This window comes from Alosa pseudoharengus, unplaced genomic scaffold (assembly GCF_046254945.1).
Source record: "Alosa pseudoharengus isolate Yale_2024_CS ecotype anadromous, Long Island Sound unplaced genomic scaffold, YU_APseudo_1.1 YU_APseudo_1.1_scf_9, whole genome shotgun sequence".
NCBI lineage: Eukaryota > Metazoa > Chordata > Actinopteri > Clupeiformes > Clupeidae > Alosa > Alosa pseudoharengus.
The window spans coordinates 20,546,117-20,558,637 of record NW_027468881.1 but is presented as its reverse complement, the minus strand read 5'-3'; the positions used below and the strand labels follow the sequence as shown (position 1 = coordinate 20,558,637).

Here is a 12,521-nt window from a genome sequence, read left to right as displayed (position 1 = left end):
TCATGTCTGCTGGCATTTGGGCTTTTAAAAAGCTTAAAAAAAGCTTTAAGCTGCGCTTAAAAGTCTAGCTAGAGAATAGCATTCTGGCCAAAGTAATCTGATCTATTAGCTGTAACATTAGTAATTTATCAGGTCTAGCATCCGTTCATGACTGAAATAATAGTGGACTTGATACATGGATATATCTTTAAAGGTAAACTATGCAGTATTGGCAATTTCCTTACTGTTTTTTTTTCCGGTTTTTGCTTATTTTTCACATGCTCTGTCATGACAAATGTCTGAGAAACTCCATCGCTACCTTTTTCTAGCCGGTGTCTGGCGTGTATGTGTATTTGAATGCAGTAAAGCAATTCGTTACACTCTTTATACTTCCTGACACTGAGGCCGTCGGCCCGCCGGTCCACAGTTGCAAAGGTGTTTTTTCCGCTCACCATTCACCCGAAAAAAAGTCATATAACCATTCCAATGACTCTGAAGCTGGTAAATGAAGGTAAATGAAGCTAAAAAACTTGCATATTAAGCTAAAAAACCTGCATAGTGTGCCTTTAAGTGGACTATAAAAGTGGACAGTAAAAATTTGAGAATTTTTGATAGACGACAGTCTATGGTTATCATCAATAAACTGTGTAGGGGTCAGCTGGGAAGCGAAGTGATGCTAGACCACATGCAATAAATTAGCGGGGTAAGCCCATTTCATTACAAGGCTTAGGGCTGGGACGGTAACAGCATTACCGCAATAGCGCTGTCACGTGACGCCTACCGCGGTCTGAGCTCGTCACCGTCATCATCTCAAAAAATAGAAAAATAAAATACAATAAAAATCTTAACACTTTTCTATTCTCTCCGTTCAAACTCGATTTACACAAAGACGTTAGACTTGAAAGCTGTGAAATTTGGCCAGAAAGGAGTCATACTGTACATGTTTACTCCATGAAAGTTGAAACAGACTTAAAAAATATGTTCTAGTTTGTTAAGAATTTAACTTAGCAGTGACATGTATCCTAGGGCCTACCTTTGTTACAACTTGACGAAGCCATTAAAACGTGCAGTAGTCTACCGTTACATTTGTTTAGATGTGAGAGTAGGGCAGAACTGGCACAACCTTAACACTTTTCTATTCTCTCCGTTCAAACTCTATTTACACAAAGACGTTAGACTTGAAAGCTGTGAAATTTGGCCAGAAAGGAGTCATACTGTACATGTTTACTCCATGAAAGTTGAAACAGACTTAAAAAATATGTTCTAGTTTGTTAAGAATTTAACTTAGCAGTGACATGTATCCTAGGGCCTACCTTTGTTACAACTTGACGAAACCATTAAAACGTGCAGTAGTCTACCGTTGTAACAGTAGCATAAGCGTCATGAATGTAACAGTTCTAAAATCGTGATAGCCTTGTTGATAAACTGCTTATTTCTTTCATGTCTGAAGCATTTGGTGCAGTTATCTTATGAAGTTGTTGTGGCTGTTTATATGCCCATATATTTCAAAACAGCGACAACCACTGTGAACCTGAATAAGATTTTACTGATAAGACCAGTCTACCGGTCTACCTGTCTGCCTTAACCCTGCCCAACCCTGTTCTGGGAGTGCTGCAGGATATAGAGGTATGTTCCACCCTGTCTTTGTGCTCTAAGCGGCTTGACAAGAGGATGTGGGCGGAACGAGGGGAATGAGTGTGCTGTGGGAAGAGTGCAATAGTGTCACACTGTGCCACACCACACGGTGTTGCACTGCACCGTACCTCCCAGTGCACGGAGTAGGTGAACAGGATGCTGTTCTCCTTGGCTGGGTCAATCTCCTGAGGGACCGAGCCACTGGCTTCAGGAAGGACACATGTTCCCTTGTCATCTGCCTTCAGGTCTGAGAGAGGGAAAGGAATTGTAAGGGTAATAATGCAGCAGAAGAAGAAATAGAACATTTATTACAATGTAATATGTAATTGTTCAATATATGTAATGTGCAATTGTTTAATACAATGTATGTAATAGATAGATAACATAAAATGACAACTACAAGATTATTGTCATAATGAAATAATATGTAATAATGAAGTATAACTGAAAGTACATGAGTAAAAGAGCTCACCATCTGTTCTAACACTCTGAGGGACCACCTCAAAGCGCACCACTCTGAAGTTGTCCTCCTCCTCTCCCTCCACCTTCTCTCTGTGGTAGTAGAGGATGAAGGAGAGGTGGTTGTGCAAGTAGAACTGCGGAATGGGTGAGGAAACAGAACAAACAGAGGAACAGGTCACATGACGTTACTGAACAACAGAGCTAGCAGCTAGTCAAACAATGGAAGGATTTCAAGTAGCGCAGTGTGCTTAGTCATCAATCAACAAACGGTGACAATAGCAATGAACAAAAAAAATACAAAAATAAATCTGTTCACCAATGACAGTTTAGTTGGACTGGATGTGACCACATCACAGCCATTGTACACATGAGAGAATGCAGTACCTTGTTATTTTCTGTGAATCCCAGTCTGTAGCCATGCTCAAACTGAACATCTTTCACCAGGTCTTTCTTCTCCTCCTCTCCCCCTGCCTCTCGGTTAGGGTAGTACTCCAGACGGGTGGCTACCGGCAGGTTATCTGCAATCCTGATGTGACAAAGCAAAGGGTCAATTAACCAATCAAGAGCATAAAATAATTCAATCCCTGGAGTCAAAATCATCTTACAATAGAGAACTAGGTTAGTCTCTTTATACTAAAAACGATACCAAATAGATTTTACATTCAGATATTTCATACATATTTCATTCATATTTTTACATTTGTTTGACTTCTTAAGACCCTGCAGACAGCCTACATGCCTGACTCTACAGTACACTCGTTTCCACACTGTATCCAAATTAGGGTTGGGTATCGTTTGGGTTTTATCCGATACCGGTGCTAAATCGATACTTTTAAAACGGTGCCTGAACTGGTACTTTGTTTTTAAAATGTTTTAAATTAAAATGGTCTAAAGCATGAATTGCTTTTTTTATTATTGATAAGACAAATTTAAACATGAAATTGAACTGTTATATTCAATTTACTATCAATATCTCATTGCTCCTACGAATAATACATTTAAATGTTAAAACAGCTTGCCATGCATGCACACACAATGGTAAGCTAAAGCTCTGCTTTCTAGTTTATCCAGTGTAGGCGGTTTGCCATAAGGTATGTTAAAACCGCTTTCCATAAAACTGCCAGGTCATGGACAACGGCATTTGCAAGCAAGCTAATCTAACAGGGACTCTACTTTCCAGTTAATTTAGTGTGTTCCCAGATGCTTCAAGAAATTTCATGTCTTAACCCATAACACGCAATAGTTTTGAACATGTTAGGCTACATGTCGGTGTTGAAGTGTTTAGATTCCCAGCGCTAGGCATTTTAACAGCAACTATGGCTATGCACTAACACCAGTCAGCTGAGTTTAATTAGCGATAACGTACAGAGATGGTTTTGTTGCCTCTTTGACAGCTCAGTGACATCAGGTATGTAACCTACATATATTTATGTTTTTGCCAGCTAACTTTTAACATGATCTTCAAATTCATTGTGATGCTATATGGGCCTCATGCACATGAAAGATTAATATCATGCCATTATGTTGTTTAGAACACACCGTGAAATACAGTTTTCACCTTACAACTTTGCTGATAACATTTCAAATAAATGCCAGTTAGCGCATTAGCAAGGATATTTTGTAACATATAAGCTACTGTTGATGTTGTTTCATAGCCTTTTGCTTGTGTGTAGTTAGGCCCACTGCTAGATTTTGACAGGAGCTCGCGATATCGCTTTAAAGTAAGCTACTTGGGCTCATGCAAGCTGTCAAACCCTGTCCACTCGCCTATGTGGTGCACCCCTCTGGTTTATACAGTGTTTATGTTAGCTAACTGTATATGGATGTGTTGCTATCAGAGCAAGACGTTAGATATGGCGCATGACATGCAGTGATGCCTCGTATAAAAAATACAAAAAAAACACTATTTATTAAGCACTGAAATGAGGCACCGAAATCCACATTGTTATTCGATGCAGTTACTACCGTTTGCGTCGGCACCGGTGCCATATTAGAACCGTGTTTCGGTGCCCAACCCTAATCCAAATGCATATTGAGTCTGTGTGCACAAGCTCTGGTTGGGGCTCTGACAGAACACTCACAGGTGGACGTAGTACTCCTCCTGAATCCGCTCGGCCACCAGCTTGCTCTCCTCCACAGTCAGCTTCGACGGCAGGTCTGGCTTGCCACATACCAGCTCACACTTGCGGTCCTGGTTCATGAGCACCGAGTAGGGCGTGTTCACGATGCGGTCTCCACGCAGGACCTCCCCTGTTCAGCAGGAGCAGAGATACTCATGTCAATACAGTTTGAGATAGTCTTAACCAAAAGATTCGAGAGCGGAGCTCTGTTCTAGAATCTTTGGTCTTAACTGCACTTGTACTTTGCATGGCTCCAGTACTATCATCACCACCACCCATCCCCATTATGGAAAGAAAATGCTGTTCTAACTCCTAATAGTGATTCTGGATTGAAATAAAACACTGCCTATCAAACAAGTGTTACACAGGGTTTTTTTTTCTTTATGTACAGTGATAATAACATTATGATAATAACATTATGTTATTATCTCTATAGATAAGACAGAACAACATTGGAGCAACAGTTCTCCTGTGTATTAGCCGCATTGTGTATAAGCCGCAGGACAGTGTTGTACAGGCATGCATGCAAGTTAAAAGAAACAAAACCATATTAATACCATATTAACTGGCCCTGTGTATTAACCTCATAGATTAAGAAATTCTGCAAAATCAATGTATAAGCCGCCTTGCGGCTAATAGTTTGGAAATTACGGTAGAGTTGAAGATGAAGTGAGGACTAATATTATACTTTAATATTAATTACACATTCATGAACAACAGACAGAGTAATACTAAACAGATGTCATTGCCCTGAAATGCTTTCCTCTATGTGAAATGAGATAAATGACAAATAGAGGGTCTTTACAGACACAACATTTCAAACGCTGGAGCACTGCGTTTTGATTTCTCTATTTAATCTACAACCCCAAAACAGAAAAAGTTGGGACATTGTGTAAAATGTGAATAAAAACAGAATGTAATAATCTGCAAATATCTTAAACTCATATTTAATTGCAAAAAGGACACAGACAACATATCAAATGTTGAAAATGCCAAATTTTACTATTTCATGGAAAATATATGTTAATTTCGACTTTGATACCAGCAACATGTTTCAAAAAAAGTTGGGACGGGGTAACAAAATGCTGGAAAAGTTGTGTAATGATAAAAAAAACAAAAGGAAGAATGTTTTACAACTAGGGTAAGTGGCAACACGATTGGGTATGAAAAAGAGCATCCCAGAGAGGTAGGGTTAGAAAAGATGTAGGAGTATTCATCACTCTGCGTAAACTTGTGCGCACAAATGATGAAACAATGTCATTTTAATGCTTTTTAAGATGAAATTGTGACGTATTTGGGGAGTTAATTATCTACAGGACATAATATCATTAAAACATTCAGAGAATCCAGAGAAATCTTTGCAAACAAGGGATAGAGCTGAAAAACACATTGGATGGCCGTGGTCTTTTGGACCTCACATGGCACTGCATCAACACCAGACCTGTTTCCAGACCTGTCATTGTATGGGCCCAGGAAAACCTCTGATAACCATTGTCTATGTGCACAGTTTGATACTCAATTCAAAAACTGCAGCCAAAATTGTAACAGCTAAAATTGTATTGAGACATGATACAGAAAATACCACCCTCTTATTTGGGCCTGAGCTTGTTTAAAATGGACAGAGGTCACGTGGAAAAAGGTCCTGTGGTTAGACCAATCAAAGTTTGCCATTCTTTTTGGAAATCATGGACTTATCTGGGCTAAAGAGGAGAGGGCCTATCCAAGTATCCAACCTATCCAACCTGTTTTAGTGCTCGGTTCCAAACCCAACATCTATGACGGTGTGGAGGAGCATTAGTGCCTACAGTATGGGCATCTTGCACATTTGGCAAAGCACAATCAATTCTGAATGATGTACTGTATACAGGTTTTGAGCAACATATACTGCCATCCAGACAATGTCTTTTCCAGGGACTACCTTGAATAGTATTTCTTCATAGAGGAAGAGTCCAGGTGCTAAGATGGACTGTCTGCAGTCCATATTTGTCAAATTAGGTGCATAATGGAATGAAAAACATGACACAGTTGAGCAACTGAAATCCTATATCGGGGAGTAATGGGACAACATTTCATTCTCAAAGCTGTAGCAAATGGTCTCCTCAGTTCACAAACATTTACAGAACTTTGTTAAATGAAGAGGTGAAGCAGCACAGTGGTAAACATGCTCCCATCCCAACTTTTTTTGAAACATGTCGCTGGCACAAAATTCTAAATTAGCATATATTTTCCATGAAATAGTCCAAATTTTCATTTTCAACATTTGATATGTTGTCTATGTCCTTTTTGCTGCTAAAAATGGGTTTACGAGACTTGTATATTATCACATTCTGTTTTTATTTACATTTTACACAACGTCCCAACTTTTTCTGTTTTGGGGTTGTAGGCAATCTGTGAGAAGTAAAATCACCCAACCCAAAACTATTTGCAACAGAAATGATTTTTGTTGTATTCAGTTCATGAAACCTTCACATATCAAATACCAAAAGTCCATAAAAATCCAAGTGGTGGAACATTCTCAAAATTGGAATTATTTGTGCATAGGTCAATGAGCAAAAGCTGCACCTTTGACAGTTTTACTGAACTTTCATAGTACAAGGGATATGTGAAAATTAGGTCAAAGGCATGAGACTTGGTGAACTTGTACAGTTTGGAGCCCAGGACATTTTCAGATATAAAACGATTATCAAAAAAACGTAATGGTCGCTGTGACAACCATTAAACGTTCCACTATAACTGAATTAAACCTATATTTTGCATCATATCTCCTGAACCAAACATGATCTCAAAATAAGTGGTGTCTACTCCCAGGGATCATTTATGTACATACATACATATGTATTGCATATTTGAAATACAAAATAGTATTTTGTAATTTGTATTTGATTGGGTTGAAGAAAATGGCTTCGTATTTTGTATCAAAATACTTTATAGGTGTGTATTTTATAAAAGTGCAAAACAATGAATGTAGCCTCGACTGGTGACTGGTTGACACACTTGTGATCAGGATATTGAGATTCAGGAAGATGATCCAGTGCAAGATGAGTAACATAATACCACCACCCCCCACTGTGGCTTTGAACAATATTACTGGTTAAAACCGGGGCAAGCTCTGTAGTGGTTGATCAACGAAAAATACTGTCTCCACGGCTTACTTGATGTGTGTTAATGCAGAAAAAGACCCTGTACATTTTCACCGGAGTTACAGTTTTAATGTTGTAGAATAAGCATTCTAAAGAATATCAGACCCCATCTAACTTAGATATTCTTTAGAATGCTTATTCTACAACATTCTAATTACAGTTTTGACAGTATTTGCTGAAGGATAATGTATAAAAACAACCCTCATTTTAACATATTTCCATCAACTGGATTTTCATTCACTTTTACTATGGTGTTTAGATCACAAATTGAAATATAGAAATGTGAAAATAAATTCTGTTGCAATTAGTTTTGGGTCAGACCTTACTTTGCCTGGACTATATGGTCTTGGCCCAATATGGTTACAGTGTCACCTGCCCAGGGTAAAGTATTGTCTCAACATACATGAAATTTAGGGAATAAGCCCAGAGAGGCAGTAGGTTCCAGTGATTTTAGAACAGCTATGCAGGTTAAATGGGGTAATACAGTCTCTGCCTCCTTCCTCCAAGGGGCGTTGTTAGGCACGACGAAATGTGGTCAAAGTGTATGTTTGTGATGGATTGATGAACATGATTCAGCTGATCATAATCAAGGATCGTTAGTTACTATCTGTTTTAGAAAAAAATATTCACCCAGCCACAACGCTGTATTTTCACTGGGTTCTGAGTGAGTGACCCATCATCTACTCCACTAGAAATGTTTGCTATATTACAGGCAATCAAACAGTCACTGCAAGAGACAACCCAGACACACAATCTAGCACATGCAAACGTCCAAAAGCTTATGGAGAGATCGGCTTACCGAGATTTTCTCCTTTGTAGACCACGTTTTCTGGCCGGCAGAAAGGGAGGGAGTAATACTCATAGGGCAGCTGGGTGCGGGAGCTGGTCAGCTTCACAGCCTACAAAGAGACAAGGGAAGCAGCAGGGTCATTCCATGTGAAAACAGCCAATATCGGGGTATCATGTACATGGTATGGTACCTCTCAGATTTTGCTGAAAAGCGGTGAAAATATGCCTTATGTTACCAAACGAGGGAATCTGATTCCAGTTTCAGGTCAATATCTCAAACGGTTTGCCCGTGGCGTCCATTTGAATTTCGGGTGCCACGGCCCTAATTGACACATTGGAATTTCACATTTCATCCTTTGCCATTTTAGGAAGCCCATAACGTCTGTTCTAATAGTGGTAGAAGGCTGGAGTGGTGTGGTAGTTCATTGTAGCCTGTACTACACAATTCTGGAGGCAGAATCAACATTCCTTACTGTTTGGGTGAGAGGTGGGTCACCAAAGTCCTAAAAAATGTTGACGGCATGTGTGATTTTTCACTTTTTAGGTGGCCGTAGCACCACAATTAATGATCATATTTATTCTTAACAGGATTATTTGTTATATGTGGGAACTTAACTCTTGCCAAAATTAATTTGAAGGGTATGGTACCACTGGTGGGGGTTTCATGGGGGTCCAAAAACCCTCTCCGGCAGAGGTGACACTTTTGGAACCCCATATTTGGACCCCCAAATGACCATGTGGGCACTTGATGATCCTAATGGGATTTATACCAGATAAAGATACATATTTGTTCTTTCTTTTAATGAAATAAAATGTTTGACTATGAAGCTCCATAATATGAATTTTATTCTTCATAATGCACCACTTTGGACATTGTTTCCAGAAGTCTGGAATGTAGATCAGGGTAAAATTAGTGATGATAAAACATTAAATAGTGGAAATAACTTAGTATTATCCTCATTGATGGCAAACAATTAAATACTGAGACTGTCACGGATTAACCCCTTATCCCCCATGAAAGAGACCCGCCATCAAACTTTTAAAGAACTAAATAACAAGAATGTTACATAGTGTAAGAACACTACAAATAAAAAATTGTTTTTTCTTGCCCCTGTCACTCTCCAAATAAAATTGAAAATTAAATTGAATAGTGTCTTTAACTATTATCCAAGAAATTGTGGAAGCAGTGCCATAATTTTGTCATGGTCCTTTTGGTCAAGTTTGTATTGGTGAGCACTGCGTCCATAGATGTTTGTCACACTGACACAACAAATGATATGTTGGAATGGCACCCAACAGGGATCTGTCTTTAGTCCTATGGCCATGTGAGGATGTTGTTGACACACTTCATGAATTTCACAAAAACATCACCATGTTCATCTGAACGTTCAACAATGTTTCCAATGAACCAGTCATCATCATAGATACAGGCAATGTGTTTTCCTGGCTGAAAAACTGAGTTTTGTGGCTGATCTGACTGCGAGTGTTCTGCCTCCAGGTGTTCTGTATCCAAGTATTCTGAATCCGATTGTTGTCCTGCATCGACATCTGTGAATATTGTATCCTGTGATATTATTTTTATCCGCATCTTATTTTTGGAAATTGGTATAAAGCAATGATGCAATCGTGTTCCACTGATCGTTTTGGCCAAGGCGTAACGTCTCTCCAATTCGTATGTTTCCTCGTGTTTTTTAATATCTTCTGCACTAACAAAGAAGAATGTAATGTACTTAATGTTTTATTTTGCCCATTGAAACATCTCCATTGGTGTCAGAATATAGTTTGCATCAGTGGCCTGCAGACTTGCTCTTGCTGCAAGACGCTTGAGAGTTCCGCCAATTCCATCACATGGGCTTTTCCCATGCAAAGTTGCAAAAAAGCGACTTGCTGAAAACATTAAGAACATTACATTCTTCTTTGTTAGTGCAGAAGATATGAAAAAACATGAGGAAACGTACGAACTGGAGAGACGTTACGCCTCGGCCAAAATGATCAGTGGAACATGATTGCATGGTTATGGTTATGGATTTAGCAGACGCCTTTGTCCAAAGCGACACATAAATACAAACAACATAATAATATTTAAAATTGAACAGGGAACAGATTAGAATATAGGTCAAATATAATAAGGAGAACAGTTATAATACACAATAATATCAATTCAATCAATAGCCTAATTTTGAAGTTTGATGGAGGGTCTCTTTCATGGAGGATAAGGGGTTAATCCGTGACAGTCTCAGTTTTTAATTGTTTGCCATCACTGAGGATGTATATATATATATATATATATATATATTTCCACTATTTTAATGCTTTATCATCACTAAATTTTCCAGAATTGTGTAGTACAGGCTACAATGAACTACCACACCAGTTTCCGACCAGCCCTCTACCACTATTAGAACAGACGTTATGGGGTTCCAAAAATGGCAAAAGATGAAATGTGAAATTCCAATGTGTCAATTAGGGCCGTGGCATCCGAAATTCAAATGGACACCACAGGCAAACCGTTTGAGATATTGACCTGAAACTTCAGATTCCTTTGTTTGGTAACATAAGGCATATATTCACCGCTTTTCAGCAAAATCTGAGAGGTGTCATGTACATGGGTGGCTGAGTTGGCGTGGAATGACCCAGCATTAATCTAACGGCACTGTACTCCCCAGTGTCTGGATCTGCTGATCAAATGGATTAATTGCAAGCAGGCCAGAGTCTGTCATGGCTGTTTCAACAAAGCGCTCTTGACAACACAAGTGGTAGTACTATTACTTTCATGACAAGGAAAAGACAATAGTAGGCCTGTATAGTGGCTACTCACTGATATACAATATCACACACTTTATGTGGAAAATGATTAACTCTTACAACTCTAATAATATTTATACAAACAAGCAAAGTAATGGAGGAGCTCCTGATCAGAGTGCCTCACCTTGATATCTACAGGACTGTTCTGGTGAAAGTTCATAGGAGCAACTCCAGGCACATAGAAGGACCCGGCTAGGGGTAGCAAGGTCAGCAGCAGAAGCCCCCACGTCTCCTGCAAAGTATCATCACATTTGAAAACATATACAGCCAAGAGTATCAAGAGCACATCATCCTGCATATCATTCACACGATTAATACAGTGGATTAAGTTATTTGGCTATGTAGGCTGTGCAATAATGGAACTACTTGTTCATCAAATCTAAAACAAACTTGAACACCATCAAATCTACCTATGTTCTATTCAATAATTCGTTTACCTCCCAGAATAACTGTTTGCAAGGTCATAAAAAACTACTGACAACTCCCATTAGAGTCAAACCAATTAGCATGCAACTCTTACTTTCCAAAGGTAAAGTAATGTTTACCTAACAGTTAATTCAAACGACCTATCGCAACCCGGAAATATAGTATTTCAATGCTAAGTATACACTGCTGTCCAAGTTCATACAAAAATCAGAAAAGCCAATGGTTAGTGGGTGAGTGAAACAACAGATACAACGCTGTCGTTAACAAGATCCTAACATACTCGATAATGTTTACACAGTTGACTTGCTACCTAAGGCTAGCCTCACAATGCAACTAGGGCTAACTACAAGTAGCCTGTAACACTGCATCCTTGCTACCGAAATTGCAGAAACGACAAGAAATCACAGTGTGATTCATTAAAACAACGCGACTTAGGTATTCATAAGACGAATATAGTCAAAAGCAGCACGATATGGTATAAAACATACAACCATTCGAGCTATCAACGTCTGTCAAATAAACAATTTCATACTACTCCACTAACATAATTAGCTAGCTAGTTGGCCGTCTAGCATTCGTTGCTAACAGATAACTTAGCTAGCTGATTATGTCCCTAGCTCTGCCAACAACGACAACACATACGTGGACGAAAACTTGTTTACCTCTTGAAGAGCTGGGCACTATCAATATGTTCTGATTTAAATCATGTATGTGAATCACACCAGCTCACACTATATACGGGAAAGATATTTAATCAAACTTGAGAGAGATGATTTTTCGTTTACACTTACCATCGCCGCCGCCATCTTGAATACACGTGTCATTCGAAACGTCACAGGAAATTGGCAAGTTAGGGCTGTTGTTGTCTTGGGGGGTTTGTGCATCCCCTACTGAACATGAGAAAAGACACAAATCTGTAGGGCAGGCTAAACTTGAAAAAAAAAAAAAAAGGTGTTGACACAATGAATTAGGATAATTAGCCTATTTATTTTCTATTTTTGTAGGCCTGCATCAGCAGGATAGACTATAAATAGATAGATAGATAGATAGATAGATAGATAGATAGATAGGTACTTTATTGATCCCTAGGGGAAATTCAAGGTCTCAGTAGCATACAGACATCACACACATTCACTAACAGCAGAAAAAAGTAATAAAAAGTATG

At 38.9% G+C, this 12,521-nt stretch overlaps 1 protein-coding gene across 2 annotated transcripts in view; it reads right to left on the bottom strand.

Annotated features, from left to right (window-relative positions):
• The window catches only part of tm9sf4 (transmembrane 9 superfamily protein member 4), a 31,043-nt gene extending 18,863 nt beyond the window's left edge, over window positions 1–12,180 (bottom strand). The window contains exons 1-7 of one of the 2 annotated variants that reach the window (XM_076275481.1): window positions 12,148–12,180; window positions 11,055–11,162; window positions 8,136–8,235; window positions 4,158–4,326; window positions 2,461–2,602; window positions 2,087–2,210; window positions 1,743–1,861 (exon numbers count right to left, since the gene is read on the bottom strand). In XM_076275481.1, coding sequence (XP_076131596.1) covers window positions 1,743–1,861; window positions 2,087–2,210; window positions 2,461–2,602; window positions 4,158–4,326; window positions 8,136–8,235; window positions 11,055–11,162; window positions 12,148–12,180 — 795 coding nt within the window. The remainder of the gene's footprint in view (window positions 1–1,742; window positions 1,862–2,086; window positions 2,211–2,460; window positions 2,603–4,157; window positions 4,327–8,135; window positions 8,236–11,054; window positions 11,163–12,147) is intronic. The other variant, XM_076275482.1, reaches the window with a different exon arrangement.
• Window positions 12,181–12,521: the final 341 nt, after the last annotated feature.